Source organism: Corvus moneduloides, chromosome 5, assembly GCF_009650955.1.
Source record: "Corvus moneduloides isolate bCorMon1 chromosome 5, bCorMon1.pri, whole genome shotgun sequence".
NCBI classification, from domain to species: Eukaryota; Metazoa; Chordata; class Aves; order Passeriformes; family Corvidae; genus Corvus; species Corvus moneduloides.
Genome location: NC_045480.1, coordinates 36,291,990 through 36,315,891, shown reverse-complemented (window position 1 = coordinate 36,315,891; position 23,902 = coordinate 36,291,990). Strand labels below are relative to the sequence as shown.

General features: G+C 37.0%; 1 protein-coding gene across 1 annotated transcript in view; it reads right to left on the bottom strand.

The window, feature by feature from the left end:
- GPM6A (glycoprotein M6A) overlaps window positions 1-23,571 on the bottom strand; it is a 121,510-nt gene extending 97,939 nt beyond the window's left edge. The window contains exon 1 of the mRNA XM_032109708.1: window positions 23,130-23,571. Coding sequence (XP_031965599.1) covers window positions 23,130-23,166 — 37 coding nt within the window. The 5' untranslated portion in view covers window positions 23,167-23,571. The remainder of the gene's footprint in view (window positions 1-23,129) is intronic.
- Window positions 23,572-23,902: the final 331 nt, after the last annotated feature.

The following is a 23,902-nucleotide window of genomic DNA, read 5'->3' as shown; positions in this document are numbered from 1 at the left end:
ACTTGAAAATGGCAATGTGACAGGCATAATCTCAGAGGTGTGCACTTTGAAGCATTCCTAAATATTCCTTCAGACTTGTTCCATGAAATCTGTGATACACACACATACACTCAGAGATTTGCTGTGTCTGTAGAACAAATGCTGTCAGGAATACAGTCCAGGTGTGCTGGGCTATAGCACAGCCTCTCCTGCATCTCTGCAAAACAGGGCATAGAAAGAATCACCCTGAACTGACTGCATCTTATGGAAACCCTACGGTGCCTTTGTGAAGAGAATATCTGCTGGTTTACCAAATGTTCACCATGATTTCCAGTTCCTGGCAACTCTATAAGAATTTGTACAGCCCAGTCTGATGTTCTTGGCTGCAGGATATATGAACCTTCCAGTTCCCCTCTGCTGCCCACACCAAGTAATCTGCTTTGTATCTGCCAGTCACTAAAAGGTACCTAAGATTCTCCTCAACACATCCTTAAATGAGACCCATTGTGAGAGAATGATTTCAGCATTCTTGCCTCTCTGGAAGTGAAGCTTTCCAAATGCTGTCAATGACAAACAGCTTCAACTTTCTCTCCATTTTCCAAACCACATCTGGAAGGGGAAAATCAGACTCTACTGCATGCTGTTAGGTAGTCCTCCCTTCCACAAATCTGGCCTTTCCTCCTAGCAGATCTCCCAGTCCAGTGCCCCCCATCTCCATGAGAAACAACTGCAAAATACTTTCAATGGTAACAAATGATTCCTGACACTATGCTGCATTTCCCAAAGCCAAAGTCTGAGGGCAGCAAAAATGAGAGAATTAGATCTTTTGTACTAAAGGAACATTCTATGACTCATTGCACATGCCGCACTTGGCTTTTTGGCAAGTATCCCCAAAGAGCAGCCTTAGCAATGGACTATGCTAAAGTTGCTCTTTAAAGCAAAGCAATGTTTTATAAAATGTTTTTATCAAAATTAATGTGCATATCCTATGCAGCACTGCAACCTAGATGGTGATACTAGATAGCTAGAGACCATGACTGTGACAATGATAACTTCCAGTTGACCCTGAAATGGTGCAGGATCTGTTCCAGCTGGATCCCTGCAAATCTAAGGAGTCTGATGGGATTCATTCCAGAATCCCATCCCAGAGCTGGCTGATATCATCACAAAACCTCTCAGGATGATTTTGAGCAGTCTTGGGAACCTGGAGAGGTCCCAGCTGACTGGAAACTGGCAAACATTGTCCCAGTTTTCAAGAAGGGTGAGAAAGAGAACCCTACTATAGGCTCGTGTCTTGGGGTGACTTTATGATATGTATTCCCCATCACTGCTATTTGCCCAGAAATTAATTTTGTGCCTTTCTGTGCCTTTAAACTGAGCCTGAGAGGGGGGAGAGGAAAAAACTGTGTGAACTTTTCAAAACAGTTGTTCAAGGACACAGATACACACTCCTCTGCATTCTTCTGCTGCAGCAGCAAGAGCAGAGGAAGCACTCTTCTTGCTTTTCAGCCAGCTTTCAGCTCCTTTTCTCCAGAGGGAAATGGAGAGTTGAACTTCGTTTTCCTGGGACTTTGGATTTTCCCTTCTTCTCTTCTGGACTGTTTCAACATCAGAACACATCAGGAGAATTCCGAGGCCCTGGAGGTGGGCCCACCATGACCCAGCTCCAAGAAGGAGGAGAGAGACCACACCTACAGAAGGACTCTGAAATCTTCCCATGTTCTCTCCACAGTGAGAGGTTTTATTATTTAGCATTATTATCCTTTTCCTGTGTGTTTGTTAAATAAATACGTTTTTTATCTCTTTCACTTTCCTCCAAGGAAATTTTTTTTTTTTCCCCAAACCTGGTGGGGGAGGGCTGGTTGTAACCTGCCCTCTATCAGAGGATATTTTCCTCCAAATTTGTCCAAACCAGCACAGCCTGTCAGTCTCACTTCAGTGCCTGGTAAAGTTAGGGAGAGGATCATTCTGGTAAGTATTGAAAACCAGCTGAAAGGCAACACAGTCACTGGTGACAGTCAGCATGGCTTCATGAGGACAAAGTCATGCTTATAAACCTGATTTCCTTTTATGACAGGGTAACCCAACAGTTGATGAAGGGAAGCCAGTTGACGTGGTCTTTTTTGATTTCAGTAAAGATTTTGATACTGTCTCTCACAGGATCCTTCTGGACAAAATGTCCAGCTCACAGTTGGATAAACACACCATGTGATGGTTGAGCAACTCATGGGTCATAACACACGGCTCATGGGTCAGGCACAAAGGGTTACAGTGAATGGGGTGACAGCAGACTGGCAACCTGTCACTCCTGGGGTTCTGCAGGGCTCCAGCCTCGGCCCTGTGCTCTTCAACATCTTCATAAATGACTTGGATGCAGAACTAGAAGGGATACTGAGCAAGTTCAGAGATGATAGAAAACTGGGAGGAGCTGCTGACTCCGTTGAAGGCAGGGAGGCCCTGCAGAGAGGCCTTGGTAAAGTAGAAGGCTGCGTAATCACCAACCACAGGAAGTTCAATGGGGGAAAGTGCCACCTTCTGCACCTGGGATGGGGCAGCCCTGTATGTACAGTACAGACTGGGGAATGAGACACTGGAAAGCAGTGCTGTAGAAAGAAACCGACGGGTCTTGGTTGATGACAAATTGAATCTGAGTCATTGTCCTCTGGCAGCCAGGAGGGACAACCATGTCCTGGGGTGCATCAGGCACAGCCTCACCAGCTGGGCACTGGAACAGGCTCCCCAGGGATGTGGTCACAGCACCAAGCCTGGCAGAGTTCAAGAAACATTTGGTCAAGGCTCTCAGGCACATGGTGTGACTTTTGGGATGTCCTGTGCAGCGCAATGAGTTGGACTCAGTGATCCTTGAGGGTCCCTTCCAACTCAGCTTATTCTGTGATTCTGTGATACAGGGCTATGAGTTTATGGGAATTCTGCAGCTAGAAGCAGGCATAGCATTTTTTGTCTTTTTTCTGCTGTTGCTGGGGGAACTGTTGCAGTCCTTGAGGCTTCCTCTCTGGCTAAAGTCTCAGGCTAAAATCTCAGTGCCAATGCCGCCCCCAACAGCTTTGCACAAATCCAATATAACTGCTCCAGAAACGCCTTCTAGCCGAAAAGGGATTTTGGTTTTCTTCTCTCAGCTTCTTGCTTCAATAGCAAGTAGCAGGAGTAAAATATTATGTAGATACGATATCACATTCCCTAAGCACAGAATAAAAATGGAGACCTTCCTGTCCTAACAACTCCCTCTGTACATTAAACACTTCCAACCTGTATAGTTATCTAATTTGCCAGCAACCCCCTCACTCCATGTAAGACCATACAGTCTTGTCAGTGACCCATCAGATGTACTCCACTATCCAGCTCCTGCAAGTACAGATCTTCACTGAATAATGACCTAACACTACACACTAAATCTCCACCCACTCACTGCATTCCACTACACCCCTAGATACAGAGACTCCAATTACACATCCTGAGTAGCCCTGTTATTACCTGCTTTAGGAGCCAGAAAAGCCATTATTCAAATGAAAAGAACTGCTAAAGGACAGCTATCCTTACTATCATAAAACAGTAGGACTACAGTAATTGTCATCAACTGTAAAGGCTTGAAAGTCAGGCCTCCACATGGCACTTAAAATATGTTTAGGGTCTTTTTGTTTTGCCTTTGTGAGTAGGTGTTCGAGTTTTTTTTGTTTGTTTTCTTTTTTGTTTGTTTTTTAACAGGTCATCTATTCTTTCACTTTTTTATTTTTGCTCCTGAGCTTTCAGAATGTATCCACTTCACATTTTCAAGATGTCTCATATTTTTATGACATTAAGACTGATATTTTCATTTAATCATTATTACTTAGTCCTTGGAAATTTTGAAAATCTAAGCAGACGTGCCACACAACAGACACCTTATGTACTGCATAGCTGTTCAAAATTCCCTCATGCTGAAAACCCTCTTCATTCTTTTGTTGTTCTTTCATTCTCCAGTGGCAATGAATTATGGTAATCATTCATTTCTTCCAGACTAGATCACCCTCAGATCTACCTGCTTTGCTGAACAGTGGAGCATGAGAAAGCTGCAATTACTTTCCATTTTCCTCTTTCCAATTCTGTTGATAAGGAATACCAACATACGACTGTGCTCTACCCCTGCTGCTAGCACAGAAAACTTTATGGGTCTGTTTTACTTCATGACTCTGAACTACAGTGTTGCTCCACGACAAAGGCAAACATTCTATAAAATGCATTTTTTTCCTCAAAATATATTCTTGAAGGTCTGTTAATCATAATTTATGGGAATTTGTTCCACAGAACTGAGAAAACCAAACTATTTTTCAAAACATTACATCCTCTGCTTTTCTAACAAATACAGTATAGTTATATTAAAAAAAATAAAATAGTTATTGCACAGCTAGTATAACCTACTATGACTATAAGCCCAAGACTGCAGACTTAAATTATATTCATTGTCTAAGCATCTTTTGGTACTACTTCACCTGTGTCTAATTGAGACTCAGAAAAGCACTGTTTCATGACTAAACCAAGCCATAATATGTTTACTGTCTTTTCCACCAGTATATTTCTCTCCCACAAATAGCAGTGTTTACTTAAAGGTAAAAAGTTTGCTATGTATTTATTCTGGTTTTGGCTGGGGTAGAATTAATTTTCTTCCCAGTGTCTGGCATGGGGCTGTGTTTTGGATTTGTGATGAACATAGGGCTGATAATACAGACATGTATCTGTTATTGGTGAGCAGGTTTTATGCAGAGCCAAGGCCTTTTCTCCCTTTCATACTGCCATGCTGGGGAGGAGACTGGGGGTGCACGGGAGATTGGGAGGGGACACAGCCAGAACAGGTGACCCAAACTGACCAAAGGGATATTCCAGATCATATGGCATCATATTCGGTATATAAAGTGGCTGAAAGAAAGAGGAAGGGGGGGATGTTTGGAATTATGGTGGTTTTCTTCCCAAGTCACTGCTATGCATGATGGGGCTCTGCTCTCCTGGAGATAGCTGAACACCAGCCTGCCCATGGGAAGCAGTGAATTAATTCCTTGGTTTGTTTTCCTTGTGTGCATGGCTTTTGCTTTCCTTCTAACTGTCTTTATCTCCCCCCACGAGTTCTCAGCCTTTTACTTTCCTTGATCCCACTGGTGAGGGAGTGAGTGGGCAGCTGTGTGGGGCTTGGCTGTTGGCTGGGATTAAAACACAACAGCATGTCACAATATAAAGAAAGCACTACACTTATTAGTAGAAATTAAAACAAAAAACAAGCCAACAAGCTAAAAAAACCTTTCAAACTTCCCAAGAAACTGACATAAGATTAGACAGAATTTTAAAGAGAAAGATCTTTTTCCAAAATGTTTGAATTAATAAATGCAATTTCATAGGTTAATATCAAATTTGTAAAAAATTAATGCAAATCTTTTCTTTGAATACTACTTGCTTGAATAAAAAGACTGGAAGTAGTTGGAAATATGCTTCCATGGAATGACCTAGTATTATCGTTAATCCTCTCTAGCAAGCTAACTGTACTATTACAATTTCTGACTGGATGTTGAAGATAAATTTCCATCCACTTTTTCCCAACACACATACTATACAGTCTATACTTCAGGAAACTTTATATTCTACACTTCATCTTTTTAAATTGCAATAAGCCCTTCCTGCCTACTTTTATATCTAGGGAAGCCTATAATAGTTTGACATTGCTTTCAGTCATTCTAAATGCAACATTTGTTGTCTGAGGGCAGAACTGCTCTTCAGTATTATTCAACACATTAGTGGCAAACACTAGGTCCATCATGTGCTTTGACATTAAAACTAAAATACCAAAGGCTGAGGAATACTCTTATTTATCATAGAAAAAAAAATTTAAAAAGAAAAAATAAAACCAACCTAGCATTTCAAATTCTTTGGAAGCATGTAATTGAAAACAAGGATAGGGCCCATGCATGCTGAAAGTGTCACCAGCACTGTCAGAGCCTCCACAAAATCCATATCCTATTGATGAAATATATAATAAATGTAATTTTAAGGATAACTTTTTCATTGAAGCCAACGAGGCCAGAAATTTGCTTTTGTAATGAAACTACTAAGATTTTGTTTGTATCACATGATTTTTGGAGCTGCTGCTTAAGAGGACTTCAAACTTGCAAGAAAGTGAGGGACGTGCAGAAGACTGGTTATTTCAACGACTAATCTAACTGTACATCTTGTTAATAGACAGCAGTGTTAAAGAAAGGGCTATAAGCAACATTTAAAAAAGACAGCTTGAATAGCAGAAATAAATCTTGCTGTAACAGTGCAGAGCTCACCACAGTGTATTCTTCCCACTTAGAAAAATTAGATATTGGTGCTTACAGTTTTGGGGAGAGACTGGATGTGACACAATGGGACCACATCCCGTGCATCATGGAGGAAGATGCTCAGAGATTGTTTTTGCATGGGCTATATACCAAATATATTCAAAGAAAGCAGATACCTGTAAGAAATAGTATTTGGAGTATATTTCTATTAAGTTAGGCCTGTAAATTTTCAGCCTGAAATTTTCTTTGTATTTGGGGTTATATTCCATCATGTGCTGATAAAACAGCAAAAAAAGTCTGTATTTTTTGCTGCCAAAGACAGAAAAAATTTTGCCAAAATTTCAGCAGCTGAAAATGTTGCAATCACCTTCCTAAAAAAAAAATAGGCATTCTTCAGAGGAAAATGCAAGTTTTTTTAAACAAACAAGCAAACGCAGGCTAATTTGTCTCTGTTGGGTATCACTTCTGTAAAATGAGTAAAAAAAGGCACTAATCTCTAGTAGAGATATATCCATCCTGAACTCTCCATATCACATGTTATAAACACTAAGAAATTCAGGTTTTTTGAAGGGAATGAAGTTAACAACTTTCTGAACTGTTCCTCCCTTCGGCATGCTGTACAGACATCCACCATATGTATAACACAGCACTCTGCCTTAGATTATGTCACTGCTAAAAACCAAAGGTCTGTCACTCTTCATTTTAACAACACATATGCCATATGCATAATGAATGCAACTCCTTTAGTTTTGCTCATTTAAATAAAATGTTTGATTAGAAATTAACATGGGACAGGAAAGAATCTTCAATTAGTTACATTTCACCTTCAATAGCAAAGAACATTTAATGCCTGCAGATTATTCATTTATTTAGAAATTAGTAAATATTCCATGGCATACTTCACCTTGATTTAATATCTAGAGGACTCAATTGAGACTGTATTGTAGAATTGTAAAGACTGCCACCTATTAAAGCAATAAACAAGTCATAGAATGAGTGGAAGAAATGAAAGTTTATTTACGTCCTGTATTGTTTTTCACAAATGGGAAATCAAGACAGAGTGTATTACAGTAAGATTTTTCAGGGTCGCAAATAATTTTGTAGTAATTACTGCAAGTCAAACTGAAAAATGTACATGATACAGATAATGCATTTCAGATATTTCATATCTCAGTCCAGAATCTTAGATGATGTTCCAGTAATTTTCACAAAACATTATCTCTGAAGGAGTAACTTACAAGTTACTGGCTGAAAGAAGAGCTTACTTTTTAATCCAATAACATGACTTTTAATACCTTCACTATTTCATAACAATTTCATTCCTCAGAATTACCAAGCATGATGGAAATCATTGCTATGACCTATTTTCTTTTTGTCATTGTGTACTCTTACTGAGAATCACAAAATTAAAGAATATCCAGATCTGGAAGGGACCCACAATGATCATCAAAGTCCAGCTTCTGTCCCTGCACAGCACCATCTCCAAGAGTCACACCATGTGCCCAAGAGCATTGTCCGAAAGATTTTGAACTCTGTCAGGCTGGTGCTGTGACCACTTCCCTGGGGAGCCTGCTCCAGTGCCCAACCACCCTCTGGGTGAAGAACCTTTTCCTAATATCCAACCTAAATCTCCCCATACACATAGAATTTATGTTTGTACCTACTGAGTATGCACACTGCTGAAGCTACCTCGAGGTCTTTGATTTTATTTTTGTGGGGGTTTTTTTTCCCATTACCCCATTTGTTGAAAGGCAGTTGCTGCTATTCTGTAAAGTTAGTGCACTAAAGCAATTGTTTTGATAATCAGTTTATCCAAGTAAGTGTTCTACCTCACAGAGCCATGGGCATGGAGCATATTCATTAAGAAATTTATTTCATTTTCCCTAGATGTTTGCTTTCACCCACATTAACATTCTGTTGCAGGAGTTTCATAACCCAGTTTCACAAACTGAAGACTATCATCTTAGTACTGCTTTCTTTATATGCTAAAATAGATTAAGATGACTAGGGAGAGTTCACTAACATAAATATAATCTTTTTAATTTTGTCTGCATACTCCACCTTTCATTTACAAAAAGTGAGACAGGCTCCCAAGTATGTAGTGAATACAAATCAGCCAACTTTTTGATTTCAGTGTCCATTACCATTACAGTTACAAGCATCCTGGCTAACTACCCATCTTATTAGCTCAAATATATAAAAAAACTGAACAAAAGCACTTTGTTCTGTGAGGAATACAGCTGACTGATCTAATATTTCCTCCTCTGTCCTTTTGAAAAAATATTGAAAATACTTTAAATTACGTGATTTTTGAAATTTGTTTTCTCTCAAATACAATAAGAGAGCTCAAAAATAGCATGGTACTGTTGCTTACTTTACCACCATTAGGTGGTAATTAAAGTTGTAAGATAGCAATTGGAAGATTTTGCTAGAGGTTTTTTGTATTAATAGATAATGCAAGACTGTGTACTAAATACAAAATCATTAAAATATACAGCATTCCCAGTCTTCACTGTCTTGATAAAATATTATATCCTTGAGAACTGGATTTAGAATTTAGTGTTTTGCTGGCCATAAACTATATAGATAAACCAAATGAGTTGTGGTCTTCAGCACACTAACTGAACAAATAGGTGGCCATTATCAGGAATACAAATGTATGATAAACTAAAGAGAAGGAAAATAAAGAGCAACTAAGCATGCAGAATGATGTTCTGGGCTAAGAAAGTTGAACTGATAAACCTTGAACCAATGTCAGAACACAGAGACCACTAGGGTACACCACTGGCAGTCTGGCTCACAGAATCCTTTATTCTTCTGCAGAGAAGGAGGGTGGATTCCATTCATTTTCAAGCTGTGCAGTTCACCAACATGGAAACGCAAGAGTGAAATGGAAATAACAAGCTAAAAGACAGTATTTCACTAGATGATAGCTCAGAATAAATTAAAGCATAGCTGGTAGCACCAAAATGAAAAAGGCCTGTATTTCTGCACTACTGTGATACTGAGAAACCTAAGAAGCTTCATTTAAAATTCTGTTTCCTATACATTTTTCCTTAAATAAGAATAGTATAGAAATAGCAGAAAACAATATTTTAAAGAAACTGTCCTCAGGCATATTTTTACAGTATGAAAATCCTCCAGAACTACTGACTGCTGAGAGGTTTTCTTTAATAATATGGCTATTATTACTTTGAATATTCATACCTGTTTTTGAACTTCCATGTGCTGCTAATAAGCAGTATCTGCTGAATATATCTGTAGGCTGAGTAACTGAGATACAGGGCACTTATTAATTACTCCACTGCCATTGAGGATGTAAAAAGGCTTAACTGATACCAGCTCTAAATACATACTACAGAACCATCTCCATAAGCTGCCTGAAAAAATTTCCAAAATGTCAGACATTAGGGCAAATGTTTGCCCTCTACATATATATAAAAGCCCAATTCTCCCTCTTTTGAATACATTATATTTACAACAGCTTCGTTGGATTGTACAAGAAATACAGGACTGGATAACAGAAATTTGGATATTTTATTCACTAAAGTAATAAAATTGTATACTGATACGAGTATTTGTCAAACATTATGTCATAGAGAAACCTAGTTTCAGTTTTAATGCAAACGATTGCCTATTATGAAATGAGAGCACACTGAATTAGTCATTTCCATTAAATCTATGAAGTAGAATTGCCTAGCAACCAAGAAAATTAATTCAGAGATTAAAATAAACACTGTGTCACTGACAGAGCAACTGCTAATCTACCCCAGTAATCATAAAGACACTTAGAAAAGAGGTGTTTTCTTAATTCTTCCTAACAAAGGTAAAACAAACAATTTCATGAAATGAGTCAAAAAGGACAAAGAACAAAAAATAAAGAGTCAAAGCAACTGCATAAAGCAAATGCAAATAATTACCCTCTTTTTACATAACATCATTAAAATGAAAACTATTGAAAGTTTTCATATTCTGACAATGGTGAATAAATTGTGGAAGTTTTGAACATGTTTTCCCACTTACAAAGGAGGAATTTGTTTCATTATATTCATTCTATGCAAGTATTCTATATTTTAGTACTTACTAGTTTAATTTATTATAGAATTTATGACCATACTTACCTGAAAAAATTCTGCATCATTACTACCCACTTTTACCCCTAATCAAATTATTCCTAATTATACTTCTGTAGGGCAGCTTTTAAATCATACAGTTTACCACACTGAGATTGTTATAGAAAAAAACCCTAAAACGATAACAGATTAAGGACAGTGAGGATGACTGCAATAATTTAGTTTAATGGCTGCTACCTATTGCTTGTTACATCTGGGCCACTGTGTAATTCATCGTCCCTGAAGGACCACAAAAAGCCTAGTAAAATTATCCCTTTAGAAATAAAACAACCACATTCTGTAACAACATTGAAGTCTATCACCTTGGCAGGGTATTAGATTAGAGGAATGATTACAGGTCAGTGATTCTGGAGTGGCAGTACTTTCATATCTCCCGTAGGAGGCAGTCCATCTTCCCAACTTGAGGTACAGAGTTAGTATGGAGTCAAAAAAAAAAAAAAAAAAAAAGATCAGGAGTGATTAAGGCAAGAATAACACGAAGGAGGAAAAATATATCCCAGAGGACATGACAAGACTTAGAAACTGCAGCAGCTACATCAAATCCAGTTGTCTCTACATTAAAAGATAATAATGAAAATAAAACAGTATGAGGAATAAATCAAGACAGACAAGCACGAATAACTGTGTATTAGTAGGTCACTCCCCAGGCAGGGCCATAGCTACTCTTCTATCATGAAACTGTATTTCATTGCTTTGATTGTGTATAATATTCACAAAACACACCCACGGCCAGCTACAGGTTCTTTAAAGTCTTGAAATCTGCATATTACAATCACTAGATGCAGTTCAGAGGGGTCTAAACTGGATTTTAAAAGTTCATACTGTCAATAATTATGTATAAAAGACATGTATTCATCTTCTAGAAGGGGATATGACAGGCAATAAAGGAAGGATATCTGCTGGAAGTACAGACAATACAGATGGTACAGAGATGTAACAGATCAAAATGAAAATGAAAAATACTAACAGCGAAAGTCCCCATTAGATAAACACAGCCATAAAGCAGACAAGAGAGCCCAAATGCCCTTAATAGATTGCCCTGTGTCTTAAATATTTGATGACTGTACCAGATGGGGAGGGGGGAGAAAAATATCTTGTCTGAACCAAAAACATAAACACAGCTGACCTGAAAGACCTACCCACCACTAGGTTATAATTATTCCAGTGTTTTCACTGGTGAACAATGTTCATAAATCTAGAATAATTTGGAGACATTGAAAGATAACATCTTTGAGAAATGGTAGCCTCCATATGCTGTTGAACAGAGTAAATTAATTTTCATTTTTTGGCCTATGTGCCACATGTCATGGGTGTGGTTGAAACATACATATTTTACTGAATTCTTAGGATAGTCACATTGATGAGCATCCTTTTATTAATTTTATCTATATTAATATAATGGTATAAAAATAGAAGATACACAAACCCTACACATAGATGAAAATAGTATCTTTTTCCCTTTACAATTTTTAACAGCACACTTCATATGGCAAAAAAATGTGTAGTGCTCAGACTAGACACTGTCAGAGTCCAGAAACTTCTAATAAAAGAAAACCTTGTAATACATGCTCAGTTCAGAAGGATTTATTAAATCTACTGCAGTCTGGCCCAAAAATACAGGCAAATGACCAAAATGCTGCTCCAGACCTACATTCAAAGACCAAAGGTCTCATCTACAGTTTGTTACAAGAGGACAGCAAGAAGGAAAACATCAGTGTTAGTCTTGCACTAGAAGCAAGAATTTAATGAAAGTAAACTCCCAGATAATCTTAGAAAGCAGACCATGACCATGTTGCAGAAAAAAAAAAAGGCAAAAAGAAGGTCACTAGTAGCCTGCCTTGGGAAAAATTCCATCTGCACAGCAAATTTGATGATCATCTTGGCTTAAGTATGTGAACAAGACACACTAGCAAAATTGTTCAATACCACTAGAAGGTCCAGTATACCCTGCTCGGGAGTAAATCCAAATTCCACTAATTCAAAAGAAAAACACAAACAAAAACCTTTAAAAAAAAGTCTAAGAAGAATTATATTTTTTTAGAAACTGCAGACAGCCACAGTAGACCCCAAGCATATTAGTCACTGTAATACCATGTGATACAAACAAAAAAACCCCTCAGCTGACAGAAAAACTCCATTCAACCTTCCTTCCAGTCTCCTCTCAAACTCTTTTAAATTGCATCATCACATCTTCTCACAGATATCCTGCCAAAAACCTGACAGCAACATGCAAATTACTCCATGGCATTGTAAGGTCTTAATCTTAGACGTTCATGTGTTTCCTTTTTGCTTACATTGGTATAAAACCAATGAGTACTCGCAGTGCATGACATCAAAGATGTATATTTAAGTCCTTTCAAGATCAGACCTTTGGTCATTGATTTTTCAGATTTTCAAATTACTGATGTCTATAATTTTTGGAAGTAATCAAGGGCCATATATGCACTTACAAGCAAATCTAGCCTTTTCAACAACATTGGTGGGCAGCGTAAATAAAAGGGGTCCTAAATGCTCTATCAGAACTATGAATTTTCCAGTGAAAGGAAAGCATTTGATACCAAATATAAATCAAGATTAAATAGTAGACATGTTTTGTGACTCAGAGGAGTAGATGTCAAGCTGCTTATGAACACTTGGAAAAGAAGACACTGTTTCATTTTAATCTAGTTCAACCATCTAGTTGAGTAAAATGGCAATAAGGCTCCTGACTACCATAAGAACTGCAAAGAGAACCTGAAGGTGTTTTCGAGGAACTGCAATCTTCTACTAAGAGGAAAGGTCAGGGAAATCATGGTTATGTTTATTTATAATGTCAAAAGTGTATCTTGGTCAGAAGCATTGGTCAACCTGTCAGTTAAAAATTAGAAGGCTGAGAAATTCTCTGAAGACAATTGTGCTGCTATATTGAAGCACACCAACAAATAGGAAAAGCATTTTATCTTTCTAACATACTCAGACTATTTCACAATAAAGTAAAACACTGTATTTGTGTCAATGAGCTGGAAATGTAAATTACTTTTCTATATGGGACTGGTTTATCAACAAGTCAAGAACAAAGGCAAACCATTTTAAGCAGGAAGCTTTTCACACTAAAGCTGCTCAGTTTAAAAATCAATAATACAACTTTCAATAATATAATTGAATACCTTTATGACCAACACAGTGCAAATAGTCAATGGTCCTTTTCTAAAGGCAATTTCAGACATTTACTTTCATCCTCAGTTATGCATATTGACTTACTATTTACAATGACTTATCAGCCAACTACCCCCATAAATTCAAGTACATGTTCTTTATTGGTTATGTTTTTAAAAAACACTATCCTTTTAAAGTTTATAAGTTCTTTCACACCATATGCAGAATTCAAAATATTATTTTATTATACTATCATCATCATTATCAGTAAAAATAAAAATAATTTCACAGACATCTGCTCAGTTGAGGTTTTTCCACAGTGGACTAATCCAGCAGCCAGAGAGGCTGAATTTGGGCTCACTGCCCCCAGAAGCAGCTACTGCATCCTCTTCTACTACAGGTGCCTGAGGTGTTTAACACTGTACTCAGGTAGGGCACAGAAGCATTTGTCTGGTCCAAGTGACAGCATCACCTTCGTCTCAGTTGTTCCCTGACTCCTCCGTTGCAAAGGGAGCAAATCAAACATAAGCATCACAGAGAACAGATCCCGGCTCCAAGTTGCATCATGAACATGGTAAATAAGTTATGCATAAAAATGTAGCTGGAAATAAATTTTCACCACAGAGGTAACAGAACAAGCAGACCAGTAAAGAGCAAGGAGCTGCTGAATATATATCACTTAGCACATACGACAAGAGGACACATTATGGTATTTAACTGGCAAAAGGCAAAGATTAATTTACTGGAAAGGTTAAGGTAACTTTACCTTGTCTATTGCCATCCACTAACAAGGAAAGCAGTCTTCAAGTGAATGACCTCACTGTTAGGTAACTCACAAACTCTCCCAAAGCATTCAAGTTACTGACAGTAACTTCCACTGTCTCAGAGCAGAAAATCTTTTGAAGGTTGTTTGGTGTTCAGTGAGTCATAGAATGGTAAAAGAGACTGGGAGCAAACAATGTGGCAGATGGAAGTAGAAGACAACAGGATGTATGTATTAGCTTTCTGCTGGAGGGATGAGAATCAGAGCTTGTTGCCATTCAAGCACAGGGATAAGTACTTGGTTTGGATAAGTTTCCTCATCTCACCCTGCGGTACTGATCAAAACCATGACATCAGAAGCTCAGGATCTACTCTGGCATAAAAATATGCAAACCTAAATTCTTAGCTATGATCAAACATCCTCACCTGAGAACTGCAAAAATATACCCCAAGCTCTTCCCATGGTTGTTTTCTAAAGGATTTTAAATGGATTCAAAGTTATGCCAGGTGCTTACTATGGCAAGTATCTTAATAGAGTAAGAGATGATTTGGTGGGAAAGCAGGGGGTGGGAGGCTTTGATGAACTGCATAAAGAAAGCTAAGCTGATTCACCAGTAGTAGAGGGTGCCACTACACTGTGGAGCCTCCCACACTGGCTCCATCACCTTGCTAAGCAAGGGGGTGCAGTACCAGCTTCCTTCACCAGAGAAACTAGGCCAACAGGTCAATTTTGATAACTCTTTCCATGAATGTGAAATTATATACTTTCCTTTTCCAACTAAAAGAATCTTTCCTATCTCTCATCACTTTAAGATAAAAACGGACTTACTCTCCCTCTTCCCTCACCTATAGCCTTAAATAGCCAGAAACTGCCCAGAGTTACATTACCATAGTAAAATTACAGTATTATTAGTAGCCATGAACATAGCTGCTGTTTTACTTGGGGGAAAAATGTGCTTAAATTAAATGGTCATTATTTTAAAAAGGTAATTCAAATTTATGCTTCTATTAACTTCTCAGGTAAAACTCAAATGTTCTTTCAACTCTAATATTGTCTTCCACCATAGTTTATTGGTGGGCTTGGCAGTGTTGCGTTTATGGTTGGTCCTGATGACCTCAGAGGTCTGTTTCAAAATAAAAGATGATATGATTCCCCTATTTCCATATCAACTTCAGACTTCTGAAGCCCTCCAAAGGTATTTCAAATTCTACTGCTTATCCCTTTCTTCTTTTCTTCATATTGCCTCTCTTGAACTTCTATCACCACAATCATCAATCATCTCTACTTTTTTCCCATCGTGCCTTAGTGCAAAGCAATCCCTGCCTAATCCCTTAGCTAGGCTACTACACTCTCTTCCTTCAGATTCCTCCTTAATGTCCAATTTTGCCTGTATATAATCATTCTTCTGCAACCTGAGAAGTACGATGTGACCAGCTACAACTTAATTAATAAACATTCAACACTTGTCATCTTCTATTACATGTTCCCAGAAGAAAGTAAAAAAATGTTGTAGAATTTAAATTCCATGTCTTCCAGGCATTAAAAAGAAAGTAAAGAAAGCGCTTCCACAGAAAAGTGAAAACCAGGAGAATCAAAAAGAACTACTCTTTTTTTTAAAAAAAAAAAATAAAATAAAATGCAGTCTTTAGGTACCAATAGGAAGATACTGACAAGTGAGGGGAAAAAAATACTTTGCCTTGATTTTTAAAAAATTTTGGCAGTAGTACCTTTCTGCAAAGCTCATATACCAAAAATTCAGCAAATGCATTTGTCTTGGTCTAGTTTTATACCAGAACCTCAGCAAATGCACTATTCTCCCCATGCCACCATTAAAAAGACTGAACTTCGTTAGAATTGATACCAAATTTATTGTGCTATTCCTTTGGTGTATAATTCTATTGCTATCACTGCTGGGGGAAAAAAATGAAACTTTTACTATGTGAAACAAATAAAAAAGTCCTCAGAAACTATCCAAGTGCAAATGTCAGGTACACTGCAAGTGCAAAAAGAAGAGTAATGCTTGCACTTAGTAGCTATATTTCAGCAAGTGTTATTTGGAAAATGTTGTTCCAGACAGCTGCAGTATAAATTTTGGGAGGAGTACTGAACTCCTCCATGATAACTAGTAAGAAGGAGATGAAAATTTTGAGGGGAAAAAAATAAAAGATAACATTTAGCTTTCTTGAGACTAATGCATTGAAGCATAAGAGTTACCATGGACAAGCTAAGAGAACACTTAAGCCATTTTTTTGTATCAGCGCAGCTCCTCCATAAGGCCCTAGAGCACATGTACACAATAGTTCCCAGATTTGTTAATTCCTACTTGGTGTATATCTTTGACCCTCTCAATTTTGATGCTCTGAGTTTGATCCCTCTGTAGCTGAGAAAATGACAAGGCTTATTCCTCATTCCTTACACAGGGGAACTGAAGCCTCTGTAACTCCCCACTCCCACAAGAAAAAGATTTGTGACAACACATCAGTGTGGGACTTGCTGCCTGTCTCAGAAATCAGCCATGTGATAAGATGTTAGCAGAATTATGCATTTTAGTCCCTTGAATTGGCTGAAAAGTCTTCTGAAATAGAAGTGTCAAACAGAACATTAACTGACAAAGTATTTCGTATAAGATCAATATTCACCTTTGCCTTTTTTACATTCTGTTTTTCAATGGCTATCAGGTGCCTATATTCATCATGGATTTTATAAAATAATTCACAGTGTCTACAATCTGAGGCAGAACAACCCAGAAATGTGGGGTTTTTTTATTATTTTCTACTCAGTCCTCCATATAAAACTACTAGGGGGAAATAGTATACTCTCACCTGTGTACATAGGGAGAATTATTAGCAGGTAAAAATTATTGTATCAAGAAAGCAAACATCTTTCTTATGTGAGCCCAGTAGCATTTCCTCCATTCTTCCATCTTGAATTTTAGTGCAGCAGCAGGCTACTTAAAACAGGTTACAAAGTCACATTGCCAAATTTTTTAAGGTACTTCTCAGAAATGAAGGCACAGTCATAAAATGAAAATATTTTAGATATTAGGTATAACAATCTCTCAGTCCTTCTCCATAAGGAGCCTAAGCACTCAGCTTGATCAAATTTAACTTTGCTGTATCTACAGTATTGCATTGTCCTTCCTAATTTCTTATTTTTTTAGAGTAATTGGAAACCCAGAGTAGCCCTTTTTCCCCAAAGGTGAGCCTTTACTTTCACAAAGTGTCAAAAAAACTTGTTATAAATTTATATTTCTATTTTGATATAGTATTTTTTCAAGAATTTGAGTAAATAAATAATTTAAAATATATTCAATACTTTTTTCCTAAGAATTTACATCTACTATGAAAAATCTTTTTAATATAGCTTATTTATGAAATTGACATCCAAGTGCCAAAATTACCATGAAGACTTAAATTTTCACACATTGAATTGAAGATTCCGTCTGCCTTGGGGCAGTTGGAATGTTTTTTGCCCTGAAAGAGTGTATATAAAATTATAATTAAGTCCTATTAATGCTGGATTTTCATGCCTAGGACTAGTATAATGTTAAGCCTGTAATAAATACAAAGTTTTCTACTATTAACAGAGACATTTCAATGTTAAAGATTAAATAAGCAAGCAAGACTAAATTTATTTACATCATTATCTATGAATAAAAGCCTAATGTATTGAATAATAACATATTCAAATTACAACTCTACAACTCAGTGCTCCTAATGTAAGAATATTAAGTAAGGTAGCCTGTAGTTACTACATAAAGGAGAATAACTCTTACAGTATTAGAACAATAAACTTCAAATTCATATTGACTGTTACTGCATTTTTCTTTAATAAACCCTATTGATTAACTACTAAGGAGTATTAAGCAGGAAATACAGTGACATAGTTTACCAGATGCTAAAGTCTATTTCCATATTTAGCATTGATTACAAAGAAAATTTATTTACTCTGTTAGTGACTTTGTAACTGTTAAGTGAGTATTTTATCTGATGCTCTTATTATAACACACACACCTTTAAGAACAGGGAACAATAAACATGATGAAAGTTAAGACCATTCTACTCTGAAGCAACTTGCAAGAATCCAATCTGAACACAAGCTTGGGAACTAAGCCTACTAAATTGAAAAGGTATTCCCAAAGCAAATAGAGATTGACCTCTGCCCACCAGGTTTTCTTTAAGAATCAAGCACTACAAATCCAGATTTGGTATGAAGAATATCAACCAGAAAATGTCTGCTACTTCCTACTTATAAGGCCAAATTTAAAAATGATTTCCAAGTTACTTTTGAATACTAACATATAACATCTAACTACAGAAGATACAAGCATGGCCCTCACTCAGTGTGGCATTTACATTAAAGAACAAAAAATAACTCCTCTGCTTTATTTACAAATATTGTCACCAAACAAAATCAAAGTGCAAAATACTGATTTCCTCATTCGTATTTTAACCAACTTTGTAACAATAGTCAAAAGAGAAGGACAGTTCTTCTCTCAGAGGTAAATCAGAAGATTTAGAAGACTAACTTACAAAGGATGCCAGAAGTGTTTGGACCCGTTGGCTGCTGGTATTTCTTAATATGAAATAAAACACATTATTTTCATCTACTCTCTACTATCCTACTAAGTCAGCCTGCCATTTTTCAAAAAGTACTGAAGTAAGGGGAAACAATTTAGCCTCTCGTGGCTGAAGAAGCAGAGGCTGTGTCTACATTTTACTGATAGCATCCTGGTCTCCTTATGATTTTCTTCCAAAACTCTGCTTAAAGCTCTCCTTTATTGGTATGCTGTGGAACAAATGAAAAAGTTCTGATAACAGGCAGAAGATCCACTTATATCACTAATGCAGGCCAAATACTAAGTCATTATTTCCTGGCATTCAATCATTTCTAGTCACAATAATACTACATATCTTTTTGCTATCCTTCTGGTGAGCCCTTAACTGCGTTAGGTATACTACAGCCCAGAGAGCTGAAATAACATTTGTATCCTCCTCATGTTTGTTGCTCCACTGATTCCCAAGAGTTTATTTTAAAAAGGAATTAAAACTGCAAAATGAAGTTATGGATGAATCATTAAAAAAAAAGAAAATTCATCTTCAATTTAGTGCAAATGGTATAGCAGGACTTAGTGTGCTTCAGAACATTTCTCCTTTTTTCTGAAACAGATTGTGGTGAGAACCTCTCACTCCCCTGTACCAAGTTCCTTACAGTACAAAAACTTACAGTGCCTGCGCTCTGAAAAGTTCTTTATTGGGATAAATAACTGGGGCTGGAGACATCATTGCAATCTTAGTGCTTTCACAGAGGGAAGACCTGAAAAGTACATTTTTCCATATCACAAAGCTATCAGTTTGACGTCATTGTCTTTCAAACACTGGCAGCTGAGGCCTACCACTGCCACATGCAATTTATGCATGAGGTTTTCAAAATTAGCATGCATCCCTAAAGACATCAGTGAAACTTCTGTTTATAAGTGGACCTGCTATTTTTTGAAAAATAAACCAGTCAAATAAATTGCAGGCTTTAGTTATCCTGGGTTTTCAAGACAGCAAATTTGCAATCTAATGTCTTAGTATGTTAGAGGTCTAGGATGTAGCATAATGTCAGTGTTACGGAAATTGTGAACAAGTTGTATTTCTGAGATGTTATGACTTTTTACTTTGTTAGAATATATTTTAGTGTTAATTTACTTTATATTTGAGACAGACTTCCTGCACACTTTCAGTTCTCGGACAGCTAGAGATAGCTGAGTAGTAAATACCTTTGAAACCTCCTCCCAAACCTGTACTTACATCCTACCAAAGGAAATGTGATATCAAGGGGAAAAAAAGGGGGTGGAGGAAGAACAACAAGTCTTCTAGTACTTTAAAACAGGAAATGTATGAATAGAAATTATTCTTGGCTTCAATGTTTACAGCTTTACATATGAAAACTGCTGGACAACAGCCTTATCTTATTTTACAATAATAAGGGTAGTGATGCCAACACAAAAACACACTTTCCGAGGCCAATAGAAAGAAAATGGGAAGGGGAGAAGATGACCCTTACTTTGAAGTAAGTTTCTCGTGATTGACTGCTTTTAGGAAAAAAAAATGGAATCTATTTCCCTGATTATAACTTTCCAAGATACAGACATAAAGAAATCCTAAGTGTTAAACATTAAAATGTGGAGAGACTGTGGCAGAAGGTCATTATTCAGAACCACTATGTTAAGAATTATGTTTGCACTTAATTATGTCTTATGTCATAAAACTGTCAGAAATAAAAAGACTTCCAAATCTGCTAGAGCTATCTTCATCATATTTATGAAACGCATCAATATGAAGTTATTCACTTCCATCATGGCTGCCAGCAAGACGTAATGCTGTTCAGTGGGAGGTTCGAAGCATCTGCTGTGAAAAGCACAGAGTTGATAAGCAGTGACAATTTATACTCCCATTGATTTTGTATAAATTGGAAAAGAAAAGGAAAGAAACATTTTCATTCGAGATGGCAGGAGGATGAAAAACAGAATATATGAATTACAATTACTGTTGCTGAAATACTACAATTAACAAAAATGGTCTGGATGACCTGGAACTATACTGTGGATATCAATTAAACACATAGTAGATAGATCACACTAAATGAAAGCAAAAAAACCCCAGGAAATATGAAAGAGGACTATCATGTCATACTAGTACCAGTCAATATTTTTCAAGTGCAAAATGCAAAACTTAAGGAGATCCACGATTTCATAATCATCCCTATACTTCCCTATCATGCCATCAAGCACCCCCAAAAATTCAAAACTGAAAATAATTTTTAATTTGTCTCCTGAATTGCAAATATTTTTCAAACTCTAAATGCATTTTAAAAATTGTCATATTCCAACAAGGGAACATGACATCTTGAAATGACAAGTTCACAGGTATGGTCACAGAAACTAAGCAGCATCCCTTTTCACAGCAATAAGGATAAATACATATGATTTCTGAGCTCTTAACATTCTCTGTCTCTGATGACAGCTGGGTACCACTGAAGGGAAAAAAGGCTGAACACATGGCATTGTAAATGGGGGTGGAGGGTAAGTCGTGTTAGCTGTTGTAATCACACTATTAATCACACCATTTTGAGTGGCTATTGGTCATTCAACTGCTTATCATATGAACAATGAGGACACAGTTTATCGATAACAACACATTCTTTCAATATACAAAAATTATTCACTTTTTTCTCTTTTTTTCTCTTTCTAATAAGAATTTAGGGAGTTTGAATTTCACGCTGTTTCTTCAGGCAATATCATTTGGTAACAATGACGTATTTTGATTCATTGGTCAAACAGTTCAATTTACTTGTTTCAAGAAGCAAAAGAACGCATTTCAGAATTTTAAAAATAGCATGTCTTCAATTTCTAAGTGCAAAGCACCTTAAATAATTTGAATCATACAGTAAAAGTATTGATTTTACCTTCAGGAAAAAAACCACACCAAACCAAAACAAAACAGAAAAACTGACCTGTCCTGTACTTTCTTATTCTGTCATTTACAAATAATAAAATTGAACTGAAGAAACTGCTGTAATCACCAACCAGATACTAATCTATTTATCTATAAACATAAGTGTGTATACACACGGAGCACATATATCCTCTTTTAATGTTCTCATGACTATTTACTCTGCATCTAGATCAAGTCAGGACCATAAACAATTCAAAGCTGCATTCTGTCTAAATGGGTCACTTATAATGAGAAAGCACGACATTTACATGTAGGAAGGAGATTGATCAGGGAGCAGAAAAACAGAATATGGCATCAGTGCCGAAAAACTTGCCTTTACAGGCAATTTATTATAAATTATTTGGCAACTTCCTATATACTCCTCAAAAATGGATGTGAATTCAAGAAATGTAAAATGAAAAGAATAAAAATTTAACATAGCAAATATTCACTAGGATTATCCTTTGTGCTTGCAGTAAAGAAAAATGAAAAACCTTGGTTCCTTTCACTACTGTTATGTCGCTTCTACAGAATAACACTTAAGCGAAAAGACTGAAAACACTGTGTCTCCCAAAGATCCACACATTAATTAATAGTCCACAATCACTTTAAACTGGACCTTTAAGTGCTAACACAGCCCATAACGTTCAGTTATTTTTAACCAGAAGCCGTGGAACAGAAATGCTCTGAACATGCTGTGCACATCTTGCTAAAGCAATTTCATCTGCAGCCTGCAAAATTAATTTCTGCACAATTCAAATCTGTGTCATACAAGTATTAGAACTATGGCAAGTCTGCTGCAATACATTACAAAACCAAAGTGGCAAAAAGGCAGAGGGAAATTTCAATACTGCCTAATATATACAAAATAGACTCCATGTCTTTGTTCAGTCTGGATTCTCATTCAAGGTGTAAATACTGGTTACATTGTTAGATATCCAACTGCAACCAGCTCCAAATATTGTGTGAGTAGCTCTCTCATAGTTCACACTAGACTCCCTTGACCCAGCTAGACAAGCGTGAAAACGTGAAATAAATGAACGTTAACAAAGACTAGTCTGGAAAGCAGGCTGCATTAAATGCTCGCAACGTTATTTGTATAGATGCAAAATTTGCTACCTAGATTCTTTTAATACTAGATATCAGCTGGCAGTCACTATATTAATGCTATGTGCTATTGCAGAGAGAAAAATGAAGAAAATGATATGAAAATAATATGTCTTTCCCCATCTGCCACATACGGATATTCCCCAACCTTACAGCATGCTGCTAAGGCAAATAAGGAACAACAAAATAATTATCTCCATGCAAAGAAAAAGCAATTTTGACACAATACCTTTCTGTGTTTGTCCCTCTTCCATATTCTCTTCCATGGCTACCTTTCTTCACTAGAAACAGCTACAGAGAATTAATCAAAAGCTTCAGTCAGATGTAGGAAAAAGTGTGGATTTTTTTTTCCCTGGGAAGCTCCAACAGCAGAGGCTTAGGCAAGTCCTCAGAGCTTAGCTAAGGCTCCCTCACTCTCCTTGTTTGCTTGGAGACAGGCTGTCAAGTGTAATTTCATTCAAATTACTCTTCCGTGAAGATTATCAATTTTTCTTCTCAAAGCTGCCCATTGTGTACCACTGTAAGCAGGTATTCAAATGAACAGCCTGTGAATTTTGGGGGGAAATTTGGTTTGAGCCCTTATGGCAATGACACCGATTCATAAGCCTCACTTTGCATACAAAATGGAGTAAAGAAATTGAGGTTTGTATTGAAATCTGTGTTTTAAATTGAAAACAGGCTGTACTGAAAACAGATGGAGGGGTGTCCTCCTAACGGGAAGCAGACCACCAACCCATAATTCCCCCTATTTGCTACTGAAGTGGGAAAGCCCAAATGCCTGTGGGTTCTTTATGCTGTATTACTTGTCTTTCTCCCTCTCTCTCTCTCTCTCTCCCCCCGCCTCTCCCCCTCCTCCTGTATCAGCACATTTAAGAATAATATGACTCTTCATTTCCCTTTTTCTCCTATATCTGTATTATCAGGAACTAACAACAAATATACACTATTGCCTTTACAATATTCTAAAAACCATCTTTATAGCAATACAATATTGTGTGTGTG